Raw genomic sequence first — 26456 nt, 5'->3', positions numbered from 1 at the left:
TACTGTTAGGTTCATAACGTCTTCAGTCACTCATTATTCCATACCAGAAGAAATGAAAGAAGGATCAGTTGTTGCCAATCTAGCCTCGGATTTAAGCTTGGATGTTAAAACGTTGAGTAAAAGAAAGATGCGCCTCGACATAATCGCTAATAAAAAATATTTGGATGTGAACAAAGAGACTGGAGAGCTGTATATCGTGGAGAAGATTGACAGAGAATATATTTGTGCAACAAGGTCGTCAGCATGTTATTTAAAATTTGAGGTAACACTTGAAAATCCACTACGTATATTCAATATGGAACTAGAAATATTAGATATGAACGACAACGCCCCTCAATTTAGAAGAGACGCGATACATTTAGACATATCAGAGTCAACACCAGTTGGAGAGCGATTCTCACTGAGCAATGCAGTTGACCCAGACGTTGGCGTTAATTCTGTTAAAACATATCATTTGAGTGAAAGTGAACATTTTAATATTGAAGTTCAGACAGGGAGAGATGGATCTAAGTTGGCTGATTTTATTCTTAAAAAGGCTTTAGACAGAGAGCAGCAGGCAGTTCATCATCTAATACTCACTGCTGTAGATGGCGGCACACCGACACGTTCTGGTACTGCCAGCATTATTGTTCGTGTTATGGACACCAATGACAACTCTCCTACGTTTGATAAAGAGACTTATGAAATCAGTATAATGGAAAATTCGCCAATTGGAAGCCTTGTCATCCACCTTAAAGCAACAGATTTAGACGAAGGATCAAATTCTGATATTATATACTGTTATAGCTTGTACACCTCAGAGAAAGCACAGGAAACATTTAACCTGAATCCATCCACTGGTGAGATCAATGTAAAAGGAATGTTAAATTATGAGGACGTACGGAATTATGATATGGAAGTTATAGCAACAGATAAAGGAGCCAATGCATTATCGGGGCAGTGTAAAATAACAATTATAGTTGAGGACATGAATGATAATCACCCAGAAATATCTATCAAATCATTTCATAGTCCAGTCAAGGAAAGTATAGAATTAGACACTGTGATAGCAGTGATTAGTGTCAGTGATAAAGACTCCGGAAACAATGGAATAGTTGATCTCCATATTCCTGAAAATATGCCTTTCAAACTCAGAGAATCATCTGATAACTATTTTGAATTAGTAGTGTCAGAACAATTAGACAGAGAGAAGGTTCCAGAATATGAAATCACTTTCACAGTCACTGACAGAGGCTCTCCTCCATTATATGACAATGAAACAATGACTTTAGAACTTTTAGATGTTAATGATAATGTTCCACAGTTCCCTCAGTCATTTTATACAATACGTGTACAGGAGAATAATGCTCCTGGCGCCTTGTTAAGTTCTGTCACTGCGTTTGATCCAGACCTACATGAAAACCAGTATCTCGTTTATTTCATTTTAGAGAGAGAGATAGCCAATACCTCCATGTCCATGCTCTTCTCTATAAATCCAGAGAATGGTAATCTTTACGCATTAAAAACATTTGACTATGAGATCGAGAAGGAATTCCTTTTCCACATTGAGGCCAGGGACTCTGGTGTTCCTCCACTCAGCAGTAACGTGACTATTCACATCATTATTGTGGACCAGAATGACAATAAGCCAGTCATAGTTTCTCCATGGCGTGCACATGGATCAGTCGTGGAGGAAAAGATCCCACGATCAACTGACAAAGGCTCTCTAATTGCCAAGGTCATAGCTTTAGACACAGACTCCCCACAGAACTCTCGGATTAGCTACCAGTTTCTACAAGTGAGTGATGCCACCTTGTTCAGTCTGGACCAATACAATGGAGAGATCCGGACTATGAGAATGTTCAGTTACAGAGATTCACGTCACCTACAGATGGTTGTTGTTGCCAAGGACAACGGGGAGCCTGCTCTCTCTGCTACAGTTACCATCAAGTTATCCACAATAGAGACTGCTGTCAAGGCCTACTCTGACATGACTGAAGTGCCTCTGGAATATGACATCTTTTCAGATTTAAACCTGTATTTGCTCATCGGTCTGGGCTCAGTGTCCTTTCTCTTACTGATCACCATATTGGTCACCATCGTACTCAAGTGTCAGAAATCCAGTTACAGCAAAACGGCTCCTCCCTGTAGGAACAGTGTGATCAGCAGTGAGAGGAACTCAACCATTGCTGATTCCACCCTGGTCTCTAATGATGCCTACTGGTACAGTATGTTTCTAGCAGAGACCAGGAAAGGAAAGTTGGTGGTTAGACAGCCTGTGCCAAAGGGCTCCAGATACTTCGTGTCAAGTTTACCAAGGAGTACAGGAGTGACAGACACCAGCGACTCAGCAGCTTCTACTCTGCAGGTAAGGAAACTCCTGTCAAAAGAAAGCATATAGGAATATCTACCCTGCACCAGCATCTTGAGTCACTTTAATCTAGTATCATCCAGACAAATGCAGGCTGCAGGCAATGACTCCATTGTTCCCATATCATTGGTAACAGCGTTGCTTGCAATATAAGTCGATGCTCTGCTGACCCAACGTGAATGAGAGAAAAAAAATGCCTAATAGGCCTATACTTGTGGCATTGCAGTATAAGCTCATCAAGAGGGACTGAATTTAAATGAATTTAATTTAACTTATTTTGCTTTTGAGACATTTAAAATTAACTAATCGCAGTGTCAATCGTCGTTACGCACCGGGAGCATGTGCATAAAACTCACCAAAGCATAAATCGCGCAATTAATGTGGTATATGTATAGGACGAGGACGGGGAGTCGGGACTGTTGAATGATTATCAATGAACATACGATCCTGCAAAAACGAAAGGAAACTAATGACAGCATTAATTACGCAAGTTTTTTACACAGAAGCTGTGCATTAAACCTTTTAATATAAATGTATTAGCATGTTCAGAATTAATTTTGCTTAAAAATATACAGATATATCAGATTTGTTTGTATTCCATTTTAATCAACAACAGATAATAATGCAAATAATAATGTCAATATTAGGATAATAATAATATACATTTTAACTAATACATAAAATAAATAACATTTTAATTTGATTGTGTTAGATGCAGATGTGTATGATATACAAAAGGTGGCACTGTTCTACTACATAAAACACTCTATATGGCCATTGTCGCCTTACCAAAAGTGAGAAATGTTGAAATGTGGAGTGGATTTTTATTTTTATGTACCGGTATGTGTTGTGTCCGTGTCTTATGCGTTGAAATTACACCAACAGACAGAGTGTCAATATAAAATACGTTTCGTTCAATACTGATTCTGGAGCCATGCACTGGACAGCTCCCTGGTGCTGAAACAGCCTTCTGACGGATACATTCCTTAAGAAAATGTATAAACATTTTCCTCTCTTAGTTGGAAACATGTAAGCTGAGCTGTTGCATACTTTTGTGAACTTGAATTAATCTTCATATATATATATATATATATATTCTATAGCGGATATATATATATATATATATATATATATATATATATATATATATGAAGATTATTTCAATAGATTTTAAAACAAAGACGTGCATTGATTGTAGGATATCACTGACATACCTATCAGTCGTCAAACACTATATGCCTATATTAAAACAAATAGCTCTGTGGCGGTTTTGTTTGGCCTTTAATTTTATTTAAAAACAGTTAGCTTTAAGTTTTCCTCATGAAAAGATTGGCAATCCGTCTAATGGTAAAGTAGCCTATATCAAAATAGACTACAGTAAACTTAAAAAATTTATCTATTTTTGTAATGAAGTGTCGCTGTTGATCACTTTTACATCCAGCTCACCGTGGCAGTGCGCCGAGCGGGACGGCGGATATGCAGCAGTCCTTAATCTCTCTCTAAAGCCAAGGTTTCTTTCGTTCCCATATTAGGTTACTTGTGTCATAACGCTTGGCCATCATTCTTAAAACGTACGATTATAAGCGCACGTATAGGTTATACCAAGACGGATATACAACAAAGCCTTGGAAACAATGGGGGCAGAGATCTTCCCCAAACCATGGAAGCGGTATGTCTCCATTTTCATTTTTGTCGCTTCTCTGAAAATGTCATCTTCCGTCACTCACTATTCGATTCCTGAAGAAATGGAAGAAGGATCTGTTGTCGCCAATCTAGCTGGGGATTTGGGCCTAGATGTGAAGACGTTAATTGGACGGAAAATGCGGTTAGAAATAATAGCCAATAAGAAATATCTGGACGTGAACAAAGAAACGGGGGAGCTGTATATTGTAGAGAGAATTGACAGAGAGTCTCTCTGCCCCGCCAAGACATCCTCAACCTGCTATCTGAAAATGGAAGCCATTATTGAAAACCCCAAAAGGATATTTTACATCGAATTGGAAATTATGGACATCAATGACAATGCGCCTCATTTTAGAAGAGATACAATCGATTTGGACATATCAGAAGCAACCCAGGCTGGCGAACATTTTTCTGTCAACAACGCAGTGGACCCAGACGTTGGCTCAAACTCTGTCAAAACATACATGTTAAGTGAAAGTGATTATTTTACTATAGAAATTCAAACAGGAAGAGATGGATCAAAGTTTGCCGATATAATATTGAAAAACGCTTTAGATCGTGAAACCCAGGCGGTTCATAACCTCATTCTTACTGCTATAGATGGGGGCGTCCCCTCCCGCTCGGGCACAGCCAGCATATTTGTTCGTGTACTAGACACCAATGATAACGCTCCAACATTTGACAAGGAAAACTACAACATAAATATTATAGAAAATTCTCCAATTGGAAGTCTTGTAGTTCAGCTTAACGCTACGGATTTAGACGAGGGATCTAATGGGGAAATAATGTATGCCTACAGTCTGTACACCTCAGAGAAAACACAAGAAGCATTTTATCTGAACCCCAACACCGGTGAAATCACTGTAAAAGGAATGTTAAACTATGAAGATAACAATATTTATGACATGGAAGTAATAGCAACAGACAGAGGCACAAATTCATTAACAGGACAGTGTAAATTAACAATTCATGTCGATGATATGAATGACAATCACCCCAAAATATCGATTAAATCGTTCCATAGCCCTGTCAAGGAAAATATAGAATTAGAAACAGTGATAGCAGTAGTTAGTGTTAGTGATCATGATTCTGGTGATAATGGAGTTGTTGATCTCCGGATCCCTGAAAATATTCCATTCAAATTAAAAAAATCTTCTGAAAACTATTTTGAATTAGTGGTGTCAGAACCTCTAGATCGTGAGAAGGTTCCAGAATATGACATCACATTCACAGTTACAGACAGAGGTTCTCCTCCATTATCTGACAATGAAACAATGACTTTAGAACTTTTAGATGTTAATGATAATATTCCACAGTTCCCTCAGTCATTTTATACTATACGTTTAATGGAGAATAACGCGCCTGGTGCATTGATAAGTGCCCTTACTGCAGTTGATCCAGACCTGCATGAAAATCAGTATCTAGTTTATTTCATCTTAGAGAAGGAGATAGTGAACACATCCATGTCCATGCTGTTCTCCATTAATCCAGAGAATGGTAATCTTTACGCATTAAAAACATTTGACTATGAGATTGAGAAGGAATTCCTCTTCCACATTGAGGCCAGGGACTCTGGTGTTCCTCCACTCAGCAGTAATGTTACTATTCACATCATTATTGTGGACCAGAATGACAATAAGCCAGTCATAGTCTCTCCATGGCGTGCACATGGATCAGTCGTGGAGGAAAAGATCCCACGATCTACTGATAAAGGCTCACTGGTTGCCAAGGTGATTGCCTTAGACACCGACTCCCCACAGAACTCTCGGATTAGCTACCAGTTTCTACAAGTGAGTGATGCCACCTTGTTCAGTCTGGACCAATACAATGGAGAGATCCGGACTATGAGAATGTTCAGTTACAGAGATTCACGTCACCAACAGATGGTTGTTGTTGCCAAGGACAACGGGGAGCCTGCTCTCTCTGCTACAGTTACCATCAAGTTATCCACAATAGAGACTGCTGTCAAGGCCTACTCTGACATGACTGAAGTACCTCTGGAATATGACATATTTTCAGACATAAACCTGTATTTGCTCATCGGTCTGGGCTCGGTGTCCTTTCTCTTGCTGATCACCATATTGGTAACCATCGTACTCAAGTGTCAGAAACCTAATTACAGCAAAACAGCTCCTCCCTGTAGGAACAGTGTGATCAGCAGTGAGAGGAACTCAACCATTGCTGATTCCACCCTGGTCTCTAATGATGCCTACTGGTACAGTATGTTTCTAGCGGAGACCAGGAAAGGCAAGTTGGTGGTTAGACAGCCTGTGCCAAAGGGCTCCAGATACTTTGTATCCAGTTTACCAAGGAGTACATGTGTGACAGACACCAGTGACTCAGCAGCTTCCACTTTACAGGTAGGAAGAAAGACCAGTTAAAACCTTTTACACATTATCCTGAGCCAACTTTAATCAACTATCATTTTGACAATTTTATCAAGAGTGGACAATTCGGGTAAATTGTCAAATTATTACCTCTAATTTCCAACAAAATTAAAGTGTTTAAGTTTTCCAAATAGGTGACAATCAGGAACAAAATAAAACAGACAAAAACAATATCCCCTATACGGAAGGGAAACCATGCATAAACGGCAATACATACACTCAATGCAATACATATTGTGCATAACCAAGACAGATTTAATTTTAATGCATGATCAGAAAGTATGCTATATAAAATACACAAGTATATCAGATTAGCATGAATTACATTTTAATAGTGCGTGGAAAATTACAGGAATGACTTACTTACACCTGTGACCTGTGATGTGATGATTGATTAGCTTCTCTGCAAAGGAAAACCCTGTTGAAACAAAATATTCATATTTTACTAAAATCCTCATCAAACTTTAATAAATATAATCCAGTCACTACTGTACAGTTTCCATATTATTGGTTGTCATTTTGGTGATTTGGAATACGCTGACCCACTGAATGCACTCGTGGCCCTATGTAACAAGCCCATACGAGCGGGCCTGAAATTAAATATTAACATTTTCATAGATAAATTGTAAATTGTAAAATGATGAACCATATTTTATATCAAATAATCTCAAATAGGTTGGTGTTGTGAGTCAATCTCGTTATGCGCAATTGTTTACGCACATGGAGCTATGCGTAAAACTCGACATATAGCGTACATATAGCGACTGTGGCATAAAGAGGGTTGTTCTAGAATTATCAATGATAGTCAACAATAAAAACTGAAATTGAAGGGGAGAAAAAACCCACAAAATACAGCAAAAACGAAGAAAATCAAATCTAACAAAAACAATATCCATTACGCATGGCCTTTACGCACGGGGAGCTATGCATACGACAGAGATATGATGATGTGATATGATGATGAATTAGCATGATAAGAACGCAAGCTATATAAAACAAGCAACATTGTGGTAATAGCGAGATGGACAGACTATTAAATATTGGTTTAAACTAAAAAAAAGTACAATACGATTGTCAGGAAGTAGGCATATATTAAAACAGCAGCATATGTTCATATTTTCAACTGAACTGTGGTTGTATTTTCGGTTTATATAATATAATTAGCCTATACAACATTATGTCAATATCGAGGCCTTCATTTCTACCTCCATAACGTATCCACTGTGTAGTCTACTAGTCTTTGTCGTAAGTCTTACCCAAAGTTTTTATTTAGTTTTTTGTTCCCGAGTCCAAAGTAAACAGGGTTTTGGGGCGTCGCTGCTCACCGCGAAAACACACCAGTCAGTGAGGTTACCATGCGCATGCGAGTTGATTGTATGGCTCTGGAAGCAACACATTTCATTTGCACTCGGTATTGTTATCACAAAGAGCCTGCGCGCTACACGGTTTTCCCCTGGCTTCACGCACGGAATGTACACAATGGTTTACCACATTTTTCAAACGTCTTGCAGTTGGTACGTTTCTCTATTTTTGCTTTTTTCTGCAGCCACATACACGGCAGCTTCAGTAATTCACTATTCTATTCCCGAAGAAATGGAGGAAGGCTCTGTCGTTGCGAATTTGGCTGCTGACTTGGGCATTGACGTGAAGACCCTGATTAAACGAAGAATGAGGATAGATGTAGTTGCCAATAAAAAATATCTCGACGTTAACAAGGAAACAGGAGAACTGTACGTTCTAGAAAGGGTGGACAGGGAATATTTATGCACCCTTATGCACACTTGCTTTCTTAAATTGGATGCCACCATTGAAAATCCACTAAGAATGTTTAACTTTGAGATAGAAATCACAGATGTTAATGACAACGCCCCACATTTTCGACGCGGTACAATGCAGTTGGATATCTCGGAATCTACACCCGTTGGAGAGCGTTTCTCATTGAATAATGCTGTGGACCCAGACGTTGGAACGAATTCTGTGACCAACTACCATTTAAGCTTAAGTGACCATTTTGCTATTGAAATTCAGGCTGGAAGAGATGGATCGAAATTTGCTGACTTAATTTTGAAAAAGGCTTTAGACAGAGAAAAGCAGACTGTACATAATTTAATACTTACAGCTGTGGATGGCGGGGTTCCAACACGCTCTGGTACCGCCAACATTGTTGTTAGGGTGCTCGACATCAACGACAATGCTCCTATATTTGACAAAGATAGGTACAAAATAGAGATAATGGAAAATTATCCTATTGGCAGTCTTGTAGTTAAACTAAATGCCACTGATTTAGATGAGGGCTCAAATTCGGATATTGTTTACTCTTATAGTTTATACACATCAGAGAAAACACAAAACACATTCACATTGAATTCGGATTCCGGTGAAATTAGAGTGAGAGAAATGATTAATTATGAGGATTTAAATACTTATGATATGGAGGTTATAGCAACAGATAAAGGTCAACATTCCTTATCTGGACAGTGTAAATTAACCATTTTAGTGACCGATATGAATGACAACCACCCAGAAATCTCCATTAAATCATTTCAGAGTCCTATAAAAGAGAGTGCACCATTAGACACAGTGATAGCAGTAGTTAGTGTGAGTGACAAAGATTCTGGTGATAATGGAATAGTTGATCTTAAAATTCCTGATAATATGCCATTTAAATTGAGAGAATCATCTGAGAACTATTTTGAATTGGTAGTTTCAGAACCGCTAGACCGTGAGAAGGTTCCAGAATATGACATCACTTTCACAGTCACAGACAGAGGTTCTCATCCATTATATGACAATGAAACAATGACTTTAGAACTTTTAGATGTTAATGATAATGTTCCACAGTTCCCTCAGTCATTTTATACAATACGTGTACCAGAGAATAATGCTCCTGGGGCCTTGTTAAGTTCTCTAACTGCAATTGACCCTGACCTCCATGAAAATCAATATCTAGTTTATTTCATTTTAGAGAAGGAAATAATAAACACCTCCATGTCCATGTTGTTTTCCATTAATCCGGAGAATGGGAATCTATACGCATTAAAAACCTTTGACTACGAGATTGAAAAGGAGTTCCTCTTCCACATTGAGGCCAGGGACTCTGGTGTTCCTCCACTCAGCAGTAACGTGACTATTCACATCATTATTGTGGACCAGAATGACAATAAGCCTGTCATAGTTTCTCCATGGCGTGCGCAAGGATCAGTGGTAGAGGAAAAGATTCCCAGATCCACTGATAAAGGTTCACTGGTTGTCAAAGTGATTGCATTAGACACCGACTCCCCACAGAACTCTCGGATCAGCTACCAGTTTCTACAAGTGAGTGATGCCACCCTGTTCAGTCTGGACCAATACAATGGAGAGATCCGGACGATGAGAATGTTCAGTTACAGAGATTCACGTCACCAACAGATGGTTGTTGTTGCCAAGGACAACGGGGAGCCTGCTCTCTCTGCTACAGTTACCATCAAGTTATCCACAATAGAGACTGCTATCAAGGCCTACTCTGACATGACTGAAGTGCCTCTGGAATATGACATATTTTCAGACATAAACCTGTATTTGCTCATCGGTTTGGGATCAGTGTCCTTTCTCTTACTGATCACCATATTGGTCACCATCGTACTCAAGTGTCAGAAACCCAATTACAGCAAAACGGCTCCTCCCTGTAGGAACAGTGTGATCAGCAGTGAGAGAAACTCAACCATTGCTGATTCCACCCTGGTCTCTAATGATGCCTACTGGTACAGTATGTTTCTAGCAGAGACCAGGAAAGGAAAGTTGGTGGTTAGACAGCCTGTGCCAAAGGGCTCCAGATACTTTGTATCCAGTTTACCAAGGAGTACATGTGTGACAGACACGAGCGACTCAGCAGCGTCCACCCTGCAGGTAAGGGAATAAAACAAAACATAATAATCTTTTACCTGCTGTTAAATGCTAAGATCCTAGACCCAAGGACAGCCAAGAAGCAGGCCGTTTAGGACAAAAGTAAAATAGTTCAGTTGAAATATATATCCAGTAAGCCCACATATAAACACAAAACTATACCTATATCAACCTGAGCCAATTACCCTCTAACCTAAAATAATATACGGTGCACAATACAACATGAATGAAACCCAAAAAGGTTCATTTATAAAACAAAACATCAGTCTGAAGTTCACGATGCCGGTGCCCGGGTCTTTTTCCTTCTTCCATTGAGACCCAGATGGGGTCAATTGACAACATCGACCCCTATCCAGTCTGGGCTCTTGACGTATGTATACCGGCTGTGAAACGCTGTGTCATTGCAGGGCATCCATCTGCACTTTTGTCATTACACTGCCCGCTACTGGTCCGCGGGAAGGGGTCAGGCCTCAGGTAGCCCACCAGGTGGGATATAGCGATGGCCACGCTAATCAGCAAAGAAACACAGGCACTCCCCCACCGTGCAATTGTCTAGTATACTGTTCTGTTGACTGTTTTACCAACCATAGTAGATTCCACCCTGGTCTCAGATGCCTACTGGTACAGTCTAATTCTAGCAGAGGTCGGTATAGTTAGACAGCCTGTTCCAAAGGGCTTTGGGATGCATTGTGTTCAGTATACCTTCAGTGTACAGGAATGACAGGAAGTATAGTGACTCAATGAGCAGCTTCAGTTTGGCAGGTAATAAACTAATCCACCTTGTTCTCCAACCATAATGTATGGATTGCACACAGAAATATTGAGGGACCATCCACAAAATATTATCATACTTCATTTAAAGAAAGTTAGCCATCATCAAAAGCTTTCATTAATTACATCCATTGTCAACATCCTGATGTCTGGTGTAAATGTAATTATAAAATATAACCAGGGCCAGAGAACACAAAGGGCCCTGAGATAAACCTAATAATATTCAGGTTATCCCATGTCTCACTTTTTAAAGTTAAGCAAACAAACAAACTACTAACTAAAACCAGACCACATGTCTTGTCTTCCAACCAATCACGTTGATTCAGAAATTTGATTGGCTGTTGATTGAATTGGCAATACACTATTTGCATTTGGTTTAAGCAATTATTTCTAAGCGGAGACATGGAAAACATGTAAAAAACAAACATAAAGAAGGCTATATGATATGACTATACAACACAAATTAAATGATCGGTTTTCACAGATGAAGTAAACAAATAAGGTGGGAGACCACTACACACACACAACAACTAACTTCAAAGTGCCACATTTATAAATGATCAACACGGATACAATGAAGTATAATTTCAATGCGCAAACTTAATGAAAAAATAAAGGGAGGCCTGACGACCGAAAGCTTGCAATAAATCCATAACGTTTCGGTCCCTCCAGAGTCCAGACCTTCAGGAATATAGGTTGCACAATCGCCCTCTTCAGCACCATGGACAGCGAAGGGGGATAGTTGAGGGAGAGGAGAAAAAGAGTGAAACACAGCAGCAGCCACCAATAATTGTTCAATGTGACGTCGATCAATTATGTCAAAATTACGTGCAGGTAACAGCATCAATAGGCCTACATGGCAGTTGTTCAATATAAACATACCTTATTAAATCACCTTTCTGTTGAGCTGAAGCTCATAAGGGCAAGGCTAACACTGTCCTTTCATTAACTGCGAGATATCTGTGGGCTGTGGCTGGGATGCAACAAGTTCTCACATGTTGCCAAACTTGCCATGCCTCTGTTACTTGTTAGTAACTCTCTGCCACTCACATTAACGCGGAATGGCAAGCAATAGCCACCCCTTAATCAGGCCATTGTCCCCATGTTCTACATTTATACTCAGATGTGTCAAATAAATGATCATGCTTTATTGCATGAAACATTTTCTTCCACCCAAAATGACAAATATGAACAGCTATTGATAACTATGTTAATTTACACATGGATTACGCACAGATATCTATGCGTAAAATAAAAGTCGTTATTATAAATCAAATCTATAGTTTAGCAAGCATAATCTTTCATTAACTTTTTTCTATTCTTACAGGCTCATAACCGGTTAAGGCTACTGTCCTATGTTACTTTCTTCTTGTAGTACAAAATATGCCACAATTCAGTCCGTTTTTAGATTTGTTCCTCAAGTTCAAGTTCAATAGCACAAAAACACCAACGCATACTAACATCGGTAAAATGCTTTTCAGTTTCACACAGCCACCGGCCACATGTCCTAGTGTGGAAAGCCTCGTTTGTATTCCAAACTAGCAAATTAAATTAACGTAGTCTACTCTGTATCCTGTAATACGAGGGCGCGCGCACACATACACACACACACACACACACGCACGCGCGCGCACACACACACACACACACACACACACACACACACACACACACACACACACACACACACACACACGCACACGCACACGCACACGCACGCAAGGCTTCCGTATCCGTTCGAGACAAGCACCGGAAGTCCGGAGCAGCAACCTTCGCATAGAGTATTAAAGGGTCCTTCGTCATCGTCGTCACGGGTCACGGTGATTGGTTAAAGTAATTAGGAAGATTTTTGTGGGCGGCTCCTGGTCTTCTCGAAAGCATCTATCCATTTGAAAGGGTGCACATTGTGGTGTGACGCTGTCACGCTGAGCTACAATTTACAAGATTTGTTCTCACACCAACATCGGAATCAGAACGTTTTGGCGTGGATTTTGGAACGGGGCCTAAATATAATGCACTCCACCATAATGGCGCATCGCTTCCTTCAGTCATCATCTTGGATATGGTATGTGTTGCGCTTCCTCGTTCTTGCTGCCATCATAGACACAACCTCTGCTGTTACTCACTATTCTATTCCTGAAGAAATGGAGGAAGGGTCCGTTGTTGCAAATCTAGCATCTGATTTGGAATTTGACCTGAAGACGTTGAATAAAAGAAAAATGCGTATAGATTCTGTCGTGTCAAATAAAAAATATCTCGATATAAACAAAAACACCGGAGAGCTGTATATATTGGAAAAGATTGATCGAGAACTTTTGTGCCCCTCGAAGACAATTACGTATTGCTTTCTTAAATTGGATGTTACAATCGAAAACCCAATACGAATGTTCAACATTGAGGTGGAAATCATGGATATTAATGACAACGCTCCACATTTTCGACGAGGAACGATGCATTTGGATATATCGGAGTCAAGCCCCGCTGGAGAACGTTTCTCGTTGAACAACGCAGTAGATCCAGACGTTGGATCTAATTCTGTTAATGACTACCATCTGAGCACAAGCGAACATTTTGGGATTGAAATTCAGACCGGAAGAGATGGGACCAAGTTTGCTGACTTTATTCTGAAAAAGGGATTAGATAGAGAGAGGCAAGCTGTTCACAATTTGATACTCACTGCTGTAGATGGCGGCGTACCAGCGCGCTCTGGTACCGCCAACATAATTGTTCGCGTGTTAGATATAAATGACAACGCCCCTACATTTGGTAAAGAAATGTATCAAGTGGATTTGATGGAAAACTCTCCAATAGGCAGTCTTATAATTAAAGTCGAAGCCTCTGATTTAGATGAGGGATCTAACTCCGCTATTGTTTACTCCTATAGTTTGTATACATCAGAGAAAACGCAAAACACATTCAGCTTGAATCCAGATAATGGGGAAATCAGAGTTAAAGAGTTGGTTAATTATGAGGATTTTAAGACTTATGAAATGGAAGTTATAGCCACTGACAAAGGGTCAAATCCCTTATCTGCACTGTGTAAATTAACAATAGCAGTGACTGATATGAATGACAACCACCCAGAAATCTCCATCAAATCATTTCAAAGTCCTATAAAAGAGAATGCACCATTAGACACAGTTATAGCAGTAGTTAGTGTGAGTGATAAAGATGCAGGTGATAATGGGGTAGTTGATCTTAAAATTCCCAATAATATCCCATTTAAATTGAGAGAATCATCCGATAACTATTTTGAATTAGTAGTGTCAGAACCTTTAGACAGAGAGAAGGTTCCAGAATATGACATCACTTTTACGGTGACAGATAGAGGTTCTCCTCCATTATCTGACAATGAAACAATGACTTTAGAACTTTTAGATGTTAATGATAATGTTCCACAGTTCCCTAAGTCATTTTATACGATACGTGTACCGGAGAATAATGCTCCTGGGGGCTTGTTAAGTTCTCTTACTGCATTTGACCCTGACCTCCATGAAAACCAGTATCTGGTTTATTTTATTTTAGAAAAAGAAATAGTCAACACTTCCATGTCCATGCTGTTCTCCATCAACCCTGAAAATGGAAACCTCTATGCTTTAAGAACCTTTGACTATGAGATTGAAAAGGAGTTCCTCTTCCACATTGAGGCCAGGGACTCTGGTGTTCCTCCACTCAGCAGTAATGTTACTGTTCACATCATTATTGTAGACCAAAATGACAATAAGCCTGTGATAGTCTCTCCATGGCGCCCACATGGCTCAGTTGTGGAGGAAAAGATCCCACGGTCAACTGACAAAGGATCTCTAATTGCTAAGGTGATAGCTTTAGACACAGATTCCCCACAGAACTCTCGCATTAGCTACCAGTTTCTACAAGTGAGTGATGCCACCTTGTTCAGTCTGGACCAGTACAATGGAGAGATCCGGACTATGAGAATGTTCAGTTACAGAGATTCACGTCACCAACAGATGGTTGTTGTTGCCAAGGACAACGGAGAGCCTGCTCTCTCTGCTACAGTTACCATCAAGTTATCCACAATAGAGACTGCTGTCAAGGCCTACTCTGACATGACTGAAGTGCCTCTGGAATATGACATCTTTTCAGACATAAACCTGTATTTGCTCATCGGTCTGGGTTCAGTGTCCTTTCTCTTATTGATCACCATATTGGTCACCATCGTACTCAAGTGTCAGAAATCCAATCCCAGCAAAACGGCTCCTCCCTGTAGGAACAGTGTGATCAGCAGTGAGAGGAACTCATTCAACTCAACCATTGCTGATTCCACCCTGGTCTCTAATGATGCCTACTGGTACAGTATGTTTCTAGCAGAGACCAGGAAAGGAAAGTTGGTTGTTAGACAGCCTGTGCCAAAGGGCTCCAGGTACATTGTGTCCAGTATTCCACGGAGCACAGGAATGTCAGAAACTAGTGGTTCAGCACCTTCAACTTTGCAGGTGAGAATTGCTCTATAAAAAAATCCAACATTCTATATCCAACATCTAATATTGGAAACTGATTCATTCAAGGTTTCACCCAAAACCCCAAACTAATTTCATTAATATAAATATTATTTTGCTCTGGACCTACCTAAATAATAATCCTAATGTCAGTGACCATATTATGCACAATGATAACTAACAGCGCCAAGTAAAGATGGGATTTGTGTCCTAAAAAACAATGACTAACACATCAGAATAGTAGCCTATTTACATTTCTAGAGTTTCTAATTTCATATACTGATTCAGTCAAAGTAGTCTGTACAAAATATTTGCTAGACTATAGGCTGCTTATTGCTGCTTTTGCAACTCTTTAGATTTTACACACTTTTTTGAATTCTTGTTCAAACAGTTTTTTTCTTTAACCCATTTAGACCTGACGTCGAAATCAAAAAACGTTCGCTCTGAAAGAATATATATTCAAAGATGTGTGCCGCATTTTTAAGATTTTTCAAAAATAGCAGACCTACAAGCTCGTAGCGTGCCACTCAATGGTGCGCTATGAGCTTGTATAGATCTGCTATTTTTCAATAGCTAAAGTATAACATAATGCTTAGTTTAAACACCAAAAGGGGTTCCTGCCCAGAATGGGTAAGGACTGCATTAAAAATTTACCCAATATTGTGTTTTTCAACACACTTTGTATTCATATTACATTTTTCAAATTATTCTTGCGGACCAGTGATCAATCACTATTTCACTGGTTGTGAAAGTGAATTGCCTTCTCCTTTCTCCTCTCCAGCTGCCATATACCTGCTACTAAAAGCCTCACTAATTTGTTCTGACTGGTTGAGTGACATGGTGGTGTGTGACTTTGGCCTGTAGCCTAGATTTTAGTACAGCAAACATGCCTGCATTGCTACAGTCACTGACAAAAATGAGAATATACAGTAGCTAATATTGTGTGTATGTGTGTATATGCATGCGCAGACATAAACATATAACAAACAGCTAAATGATGCTGGGCATATACAGTAGGTTGATAGTCTGCATCTCTTTTTTTTGGCTGTTTTTCTCTCCTGACCCAGTATTTATGCTGAACTCCACTTTACTGCACATTTCTTTCTGCAATCTTTCTACAGTGTTTGCCAGATATACTGTATGTAAATGTATACATAGGGGGCGGCATAAGGGCACTGCTTTCATGTTCAGAGCTACCTACGTTTTGGGTGGTTGGGGGAGATGACACTTACACACTTACACTTACACAAGTGAATTTGGTTGGCACCTAACCAAAACATTTTTATATCAAGCAAGCACATCGTCCTCTTCTGTGCTTGACAGGGAAGCACAGCATTGCTGCGAATGGAAAGTCCATTCTATATGTGGTATTTCTATGCTACATGCAGCCTTATACACTATGTTACAGCAGCAAGAGCCAACTTTGATGTGGTCTAGTTTGTAGTGTATGTATGAGTCCTGCCACACCCCTTCTCTGTGGTGCATAGGGCTACTGTACGTCCCCTGCTTATACATTACCTCACTCAATTGTGGGAGAGAAAGCAGGAGAAAGTGTGCTGCAGGGTCAGGGTATTTGTGTAGAGCTTGCTTTTGCATTGATCCAGTACCCCTGTTTGAAACACTGGACGCTATACAGTGCACCTGCAACTTGAAAATCAGCTATTTCTATATGCCAATGTCCTGTGTGTGTGTGTGTGTGTGTGTGTGTGTGTGTGTGTGTGTGTGTGTGTGTGTGTGGCGTGCAATCTAAAACAGTTTAACTGTTTGTTTGACTCTTTCTTACCTTTCCAGAATTACATGCTGACATGATTGTTTTCAATGTTCCTATATCTGCTATTAATACTATGTCTCTTTGTTTTGTTTTTTATATGCCCCAAGACAAAGGTTTATATTCTATTGATAGTGCCTTGACATACTGTATATAAAAAAGACAAAGTAGTGTTAATTCATACACTTCTCAGTGTTAATTTAACTTAAATAATTCACATTTCCACTTCCAGACTTTAAATCAATTAACACTTGATTTTGGATTTTACTGCGTAGACATACACATGAGTTTCATTTTTTTGTTATTGCAATGAGCTCACCATTGGACTGCTTGTTTCTTTTCTCCCCACCAAAGTACCCTAAATGAGGGAAGTCCACTCTGCAGCTGGAGGTATGCAGGAGTCTCACACTCCCCCATCCTGGATTTATAACCTTTTGAATGATGTTTTTTTTTCTCTCTCTTGTCTTTTCCCCCTCTTTCTGTTGTCTTGTTCCCCCTCCATTCCTCTCAAAGGAGGAGCTTTTGTGATTTGCAAAAGATCATTCAGTCCAAATCTAATATTAGCCTGAGCTCCTGTGCTGTATTACTTTTCTATTTGAGCAGCCTCATGGTTACTCTAACTAACTATACTAACTAACTGACTAACTTGACCTCAATGCCACTACTAAACTGGTCTGTCTAATTTAATTGCATAACCAATGAGCGCTACTGCTATAGGTGCTGTGCTGTCAGAAAGAATACATGCAGTTGGTGCTGCAGTGCAAATCTCTTTTTTCCTTTGTACTTAGAATGTGACACACACACCACGTCACAAGAACGTAGTCTGGATTATTCTCATAACATTGATTGAGCCCAGGGGCCAAAGAGCAGAGGCAATAATATTAACGATGCTGATTATAATAATGATAATCTGTGCTCTGTTTATCAGGGGATCAAGCAAAAGTGGGAATACAGTGTAACCATACAGTATGAACCCTAGCATTAATAATCTATTCAAAATAGGCAAGCGATCAGATTTGGTGTAGAGGGAAAAAGAGCAGGCCAAGCACAAAGATAACCCCTGTCAATTAAGAATTAATTTTCTATTAATAGAGGGTTTAAGTGGTTACAGGGTTTCAAGGTACATGTCCTCCCAAGAGATTACCTTTTTGTATCAAACAGACTCACACTGAGTTGACTGCAGCTAGTCTCTGAGCTACAAACCTGTCCCCTGGGCTCACAGTATGACCATTATTTAATCAAAAATAAAGCTAATGTGAAATTCATTAATCACAACCTTTTTAAACCCTCACTGATGCACCTGTGAGGTGTTGCTTCTCCCTGGCCTTGATATTTTAACAATTTATGTGAACATTATGATAAATCAAGGCTATTTAAATTCAGTTTTTTGTGCTTTCAAAAACACCCCTGTGCATGTGAAATTAATCTATGTCCATCCTTTATATTTCCATCACTATACAGATTAGGAATATGTATTGTCTGCGAATTAATGTGGGATTGATTGTTGTGTTTTTTGTGTGATTAGATGGTTTAGAACTAGACTGAGTGTTGATATGCTGAGATCATGACACTTGTGAATTTCTGTTTTCTGCAGTGTGATTTGTGACCCAGTTCTTTGTGCAGGGGAGACGCAAAGTGAAACAAACCAATCACCCACCCAGTTACCTAGCAACCACTCTCCCTCACATAATATCGGAGCATGGTATTCATTGATATAGACCCACCACCGCATCACTACATGTTCAAGGGCCTGCCCCAACCCTACCCACTCTGTTGTTCTGCCTGATGCCCCTGTCTGACTCGACAGATCTCGGCTGCATGAGGCATGTCAAGAGTCTGGCCAATCTCAAGGCTGTCTGGATCCCGCCCAAATTTGTCTAATTTTATTTTTTTCATTTTCAGGCATCTACCATCAGCAGCAGCAGTTCCGCAGCATTATAAGGCCCCTTTCCAAGCATTGGAGTGCCATGCGGTGCCCCAGAGAGGGGACAGGAGAAGCCCCATGCCGTTTTACCAAACACCTTTTGACCCTTGACCTGGTCCCATGCTACTATCACGTATTACTGTCATGCCCAAGGACCACAAGACACTATGGTGACTCCCCCTACCCAAAGTAAACCCTGACTCCCTCCTTCCCCGGCCCCATGCCAATCTTACTATAAGCACATGTTTAACCAATCAACACAATATTCCTGTCCATTTATCATGCATGACAATACTCTGCATGGCTGCAACCCATCAGTCTACTGTAGGCCTTTGATATAAATCATACTTCAGTGGAGAAAACACAAGGACAAAGACTGCACAATAAATTGCGTATGGAATGGAAATTTGAAGAAGCTACAAAATGGAGTAATAGAGCGGACACAGGAATGTTGAACTGCCTTCATAAGGGACTGAATCCCCTCTTGCAAAACTAATGTTTTTTCAACTTTTATTTTTCTTGTTCTACTGGCGCATCCTTGTGGGATTACATAATAAAGTAAAGAAAAAAGGGAGGGAAACGGCACAAGAATCTACAAAATGTGAGAAAAGTATCAATGGAGATTTTGAAAGTACAAGATAAAGGGAATCAGTGTTGTGTAAATGTGGTAGCTTTTAGCATATGTTGTGTATTTTGTGCTTTATATGCGTGTGCCATGCCTAAATATGTGACGGACGGAATAGGTTCCATTAATCAGCTTATCAGGCAACAAAGAGTGAGTTTCTGCATGCGGTATTCAAGACGCTTTTAGGGTAAACATGATATTGAACAAGCCATTGTCTCAATTTAGGCCTCATTGTCAAGATTTGGAGGAAGAGTCCATTGTGACGAGACAATGGTGGTGAACTAAAGCTAAACAATGTACTAGTAGGACATCGCAAATACATTTTGTCTTCTAGGAAGAATACAATATATTTTCATGGTTAGTGAGGTGTGGAATTTAGCATTTAGCATTTTTCTTTTTACATCAAAAGTGTAAATGAACATTGATAACATGATTTCATTCCAGTGTGTGAAGAAATGAAATTCAACACAAATTACAAGATCCCATTCACTGCCAAATTGCTAAGAGATCGATTCACTTGCCAAAATGGCTGTGTTGTAATGAGTATGACAATTTGAAATGAGCACAACTCTGAATATTCCATTGGGTCTTTCAGTCTGGACTGATTGATTCCTCATAATAACTATGTCCATATATGATGATGTATTTTTGGTTTTATGATAAACTATTGGTGCTCCTGAATATCAAAGTGTTAACATGTCATACATTTGAAAACAGAACTGCACGCAATTACAAAGCCTTATGTTTTCTTTAATATAGGCCTACTGAAAATGTATAAATGTGAGCTATATCAGTGAATGACTGAATTACTTTAATACAACATTTTACTTATACTTATTATTATGTTTTTAATGCTTTATGCTTTAAGTAAAAAAAGTGATGACGTGCAATGATAATTATGGTGTAATGGCAAAACAATCCAAAATGATGTGACCAAAATTCTGATCATGAACTCACTCTCACTCATCCATTGTACAAAGTTATTTTGTATTTTAAGGCAAGCATACAGTTACTTCATGTACAGTAAAATATTGATGGTACAGTATGTAAGTTATGTGTGAGCATTATCGTATGGTGATCTGTTAAAAGTAACGGTATAGAATATTACACTTGATGAACATTACACCTGGATGTCTTTGAGTTTTCTGTACACCTTATCTTGTGACAGCTGTAGGCCATGTTGCTCAGTCTAACAAGTAAGTCATTAGTGGGGCAATATTGAGTTTATTGCTTCAGTAATTTCATAATTACATTTATTCTTTAACATCTACAATCTAAACCTAAACCTTATTTAGCTAAAGACTATATAGATTTACATTTTGTTGTATATACTTATGGAGCCATGCCTGTTTTGAATAGGACTTCAATAGGACTTACAGTTAAAGATGTTGAAGAGTCTCCATGAGATTAACTTCTGGTCCATAATATGACTGTCCATAGTTTTATTTCATCACCTGCAAAGGGGGAGGAAGAAACACAATGTTGAAAATAAGCACATCACCTTAGTCTTGTTGAACCAAAGATCTGACTCGATGCAACAATGTTGTATGAATAGACAAACAATTATTTTGGCCCAAAATCAAGAGAGATGAAATCATCCATTACCATCTTGCATTGTCAAAATGCTGTCGCTTATACTTTGGCTTTACTAAGTTATTTTACTGTGTATTGGTTTCCTGACTCATCTGCTTATTAATGGATTTCATGACCTGATTTATTGTGGTTTGATCAAAATGATGACCCTTGGGATCATAGCAGCTGCCTTGCTTTTTCTTGGCAGTTGCAGGCACACAGGATGTCTGTTCTGTTCCTCAATACTTGGATACCAGAAAATAGAGATACTAAAAGCTAAAATCAAAACAATAGTTATATAATATGCTGAACTTAACATGTATTAAACATATTGGAATGATTAGAATTTAGATTTCATCATCACAGTAACAAAGTACATTTACTTGAGTACTGTACTTAAGTATTTTTTTCGAGTATCTATTGAATATTCATATTTTTGAATACACTATTCAAATGCATATCAAATACATTATGTCATTATAATGTAAATGGCTAATTATTAACGTAATTGTCCTTTTTATGACAACACTGTTGTGTTGTGTAAAAGTTCTGCCTCTCCCTGCATTGGTCTGTTAGAAAATACACAGAACACTGTCCAAACAATTGCAGTTAGTCCAAGTCCAAGTTTTAGCTTTCAACCAACACTCAAGTTAATGCACACAAGACACAATACAATAATATGGTTGGCAATATCCTGCAAATGGGCTTTGTAACCCAGGGCAAAAGTGTGTCACTCTGCTTCAGTGACAACATATCTCTCCTTGTGCCAGTAACACATAGTCCAGGACAGCAGAGCCCTATTCACTGCCCAATGTGCCCATTACTGTCAGCAGAAATGCCATTGTGTGTGTGTGTGTGTGTGTGTGTGTGTGTGTGTGTGTGTGTGTGTGTGTGTGTGTGTGTGTGTGTGTGTGTGTGTGTGTGTGTGTGTGCGTGCGTGCGTGCGTGCGTGCGTGCGTGTACCCACAAGTACAATATTACTTATAAGGTTCTCAACATCAACAGTACATAAGATGGATATTGAATAGTCACAAATTTGTAGTATCTTTAAGATTTGACATCATTGCAGTCTTTTAAGAAGGTTGGCAGTTCAATGACAATAGGCTAGTTGTGACATGTTTGATCCCACAAAGTAACAAGGAAGGAAGAAATCCATATGGAATAGTTTAAAAGCACAGGCTGCTATGGATGTTGCACCCACTAGGTTCCTGGCTGTTCTGTTGCAGCCTCGCATAGCCAGCCTTCATCTGCCTTTGCAATGCATATTGCCCCAGGCAGATTAAGTCAAATATGGGGTGGGACATTGCAAAAAAATAAAAACTCTAATACTGAGAGGGACAAGACTAATATCCACACAGTGATATTAGTATCGATACGTGAGGCTTATAGTTCTGTGGAGCACAGATGATGGCAATTTTGCACATTTAATTTGGGACCCCCTAAATTATAAACTGTGCTGCTCATCCAAAAAGGCATGATCATTACAAATAGGACATCACTAAAGGGAAATAGACAGGCGTTCCAGTCATAGAATGCCACCAGTTATATATACTATAATAGCAGAGAGCACAGAAATGTGAACAAACACATTTCTTTAGGAGTTTTAGCTCCTTTCAATATCTAATGATCTCTCTGGTTCTTTGCTGGCTCTGTTGATGCATGTTGTCAATATTGACCCGTTGTACTTCCACCTCTTTCCTTTCCTTTACCTCAACCTCATTTTACCATGGCCTTTGGCTTAAATATGCCAATGACTTCACTGATGCATCTGGTGAATGATATAGTCACGTTCTGATTAAATGGCAGGGGATGTATACCTTTTGTTTGCAATAATTATGCATTATTATGAGATAGAGGAACAGTTGGTGGCTGAGACACTAACAACTCTGTACTCAGCCACTGGGTTTGTCGACTCCATCTATGATCTATATGCCAATGCAACCTCCCTATGCTGATGCCGCTGGAGGCAGAGTGGTGCTACTGTACTGCCAGTGTGTCGATGACAAGGACACAGGAACCCCAGTGATGATGTAGAACTCTAATTGACTCCTGCACTGCTCAGAAGGGACCAACCCGGAGCTCACACACTCCTCCAGCATGTGGGGGGGCCACCTTGAAGGCAAGTATCCTGCACCGACCAAAGTAGAGGGTGTGCATGCGCCATACAGTCACAGTCACAGCAGTGCACGCATGCACACACGCACACGCACACGCACACGCACACACACACACACACACACACACACACACACACACACACACACACACACACACACACACACACACACACACACACACACACACTTTGATTACACTGGGAGAATATTTTTGCTGTTGTTAAGCTTGACACAGAGAGAGAGAGAGAGAGAGAGAGAGAGAGAGAGAGAGAGAGAGAGAGAGAGAGAGAGAGAGAGAGAGAGAGAGAGAGAGAGAGAGATGGTCAGGTGCCGTGGAAAGAAGCAGGGCAGAGAAAAGTGGTCAACAGGCAGGAAAGTCACAGAATATAGATAGGTCTACTACACTTGGGAGGAGAGGATGACATACATAACTTCCACAAGAAATGTGTAACCTGTTACCTGTCAGCTTCATAATGTGATGGGTTTAAAGTGATAGTGTTGCGAGAGAAATAAGCAACCATCCAAGTCTGAGAATACATGTAAAATAAAGTTTCCCAAGGGGCTTAGTGTACTGGGTGTGTCAATGAATGCGTATCACTTCACATTATAGTCTTCCATGCACTCACCAAGATCTCCAACCACATAGCTTATTCAAATGATCAATGCTGATTAGAAGTGTTGAAGTCAGTCTACAATTTAATCCCCATGAGAATCAGGTGTCACAGCAGCCAGTCAGAAACACATACTAATTTGTGGGTCCTCTACAAACAATATTACACAGTAAACCCAAAATAGGTGAGTACACTTTGAAACCCCTCTCCCCCCCATTAAGCGAGGTCACGGATAGGACAAACCTCCCACGAGCACGCCCACGTCACCACGTGCACGGTCGCCCATTAAGTGTAGTCTCTATCGCTAGACTACACGACTACAGTACCCATGATGCACTGGTTGGAGAGTAAAGTTGTTGTTATTCCTCCCACTCCACCTTCCCCTCCACGCAGCGTCTCCACTCTCCTCGTCTCACGTTACTAAATTAGTGCCAGGCTGCGGCAGAGAGCGTAAGTAAAATGTTTTCTCAGTAGAATAATACAGGAAACTGCAGAAAACTGTGACGAACGCGAAATGCAGAACTTGAAGTGAAGGCAGAGAAAGCCAGCGAGTTTACTCGAGGAGTAGACTATGTGGGAAATTCATCATAATCAACAAGTAAAGTAAAGAGTGTGCAGAAGAAGCCCTGAAACATGCTAGGCTAATCTAAGGCTAATCATGAGTACGAGCGTCATGTGAACGGCTAGTGCAAATTGCAAAAACATTCATCATTCACAGGCAGCTGTGCACAATTAAGTTAGCAGAAGTTCAAGCATTGTAGCTTTTGAGCGTGTATAGTGTGTTCTAACTTTGCCCTGTGCTGCTTACTACATTTTAACCAACATCTAGGCTGCCATGGCCAGACTATACCACTAAGCTTTTCTTATTTCTTATTTTTAGCGATTGGCAGATTCGTCTGGTTTCCTCCAGGCTAACATTCATCACCCACAGAAACGCCTCCACGGTTTGTTTTGGCTGCCCATCTACCAAAACAAACCGTGAAAACACCAACACCTAATATACCACACTAGCCCAAACATTTAGACTCTCGTAGAGGTTTTCGTCAGAATCGAAAAAAACCTCTACGAGAGTCTAAATGTTTGGGCTAATAGTATAATACCACACTATACTCCAGTGACTGACATTATGAACAACAACATTATGAAGTACATCTTTGTGATGTCACTGAGATGTGCTTGTTATTGATTCATTTCACACCTCCAGTTCTAGGCAACACAGAATGGAACATGTTTGAGGTTGACACTTTAGAAGAAGTGTGTGGGTGTACAGATTTGGACCAATCAGATCGTTTTTTGACTCGACCCAAACAGAAGTGATTCGGTTCAGCATAAGCATACCCATCTTCTTTCTACACAAAATGGTCAAAACAAGACAAAGTTGACATTTTTATTATAAGTAATAGCGCATGAGTTTTCCTGATGTGATATAATGTCGGAATCAGCTTTTGTTTGTTTATGTGCTAAAATATTTTTAGAGTTCCCGTTACAATGGAAATTTGCTATTGAAGTGCCCCACGAAAAATAATTAAATAATTCAAAATAATTCATAGAATGGACTAGTTTGATCATAACAAGGTAAGAAAACAACCCAAACCTCCAGAAAAGTGGTCTTACCCTTTTAATACACATTTTCTGCCAAACTTTCAAATGGATGAAACTAGAGGACATGTGAGTGCACACGCAGTGCTACAAGTTTACATGCCGACGTGGTCAGTCTGCTAACTGCTATGACCGATCTATGTCTGATCTATTTGGAATACATGAAATCTCAGACATTCTAGGGCTATTAATATTGGAATGATGATTATTAGGATGGCCAGAAAATATTGTTGGCTGCTAGGAGCGTCACAGAATAAGCGAAACCAAGTGTCACTTGTCCAACGGGCAAGTAAAAATGTAATGCACTTGGAAATATTTATTACTTGTCCTGGACAACAGGACAAGCCTTAATGTCAAGTCCTGTTTAACCCATAAGTTCATATGGGGGAAAAAAGAAGAGTAATTGCTTTAACCAAAGATACAGTAAAACAAACGTGTTGAAAAAAGGTAGTTGACGGAACCTTTTAGTCATAGTTTTAGTCAACAGAATTAACACAGCTGGAAAACGAATGAATCTGTCAATGCCTGCGCTGGCAGAAACAGACTCTGTGCTCTTTAAATACCATATTAATATAGTGCACACAACAGGAGACCAGAAAACAATGTGTAATGTGTTGCAATCATTAGACATATTGTTTATTCCTAAGCTAGCCAGCGCTCTCAGACTTCAGAGCATTCACTGAACTTCTGGCTCCAGTGCATATGGCAGT

General features: G+C 39.7%; 3 protein-coding genes across 3 annotated transcripts; all 3 read left to right on the top strand.

The window, feature by feature from the left end:
- Positions 1 to 10: 10 nt before the first annotated feature.
- LOC308322201 (protocadherin beta-16-like) lies at positions 11 to 6414 on the top strand (the record flags this gene model as incomplete). Its single annotated transcript, XM_080773394.1, has 2 exons — positions 11 to 2347; positions 5320 to 6414. The coding sequence occupies exons 1-2, from the start codon at positions 53 to 55 to the stop codon at positions 6412 to 6414; spliced, it is 3390 nt and encodes a 1129-aa protein (XP_080629520.1). The 5' UTR covers positions 11 to 52.
- A 1485-nt stretch (positions 6415 to 7899) lies between these two features.
- LOC308322200 (protocadherin alpha-C2-like) lies at positions 7900 to 10317 on the top strand (the record flags this gene model as incomplete). Its single annotated transcript, XM_080773393.1, has 1 exon — positions 7900 to 10317. The coding sequence occupies one exon, from the start codon at positions 7900 to 7902 to the stop codon at positions 10315 to 10317; it is 2418 nt and encodes an 805-aa protein (XP_080629519.1).
- Positions 10318 to 13088: 2771 nt separating this feature from the next.
- LOC308322091 (protocadherin alpha-C2-like) lies at positions 13089 to 20921 on the top strand. Its single transcript, XM_080773289.1, has 2 exons — positions 13089 to 15527; positions 19201 to 20921. Exons 1-2 carry the CDS (start codon positions 13101 to 13103, stop codon positions 19237 to 19239), a joined length of 2466 nt encoding a protein of 821 aa, XP_080629415.1. The 5' UTR covers positions 13089 to 13100; the 3' UTR covers positions 19240 to 20921.
- Positions 20922 to 26456: the final 5535 nt, after the last annotated feature.

The sequence above is a fragment of the Protomyctophum bolini genome (genome assembly GCF_963924005.1).
Source record: "Protomyctophum bolini genome assembly, chromosome: 10".
NCBI classification, from domain to species: domain Eukaryota; kingdom Metazoa; phylum Chordata; class Actinopteri; order Myctophiformes; family Myctophidae; genus Protomyctophum; species Protomyctophum bolini.
Note: the sequence above shows the minus strand (reverse complement) of the source record. Positions and strands in the feature narration are given on the sequence as shown.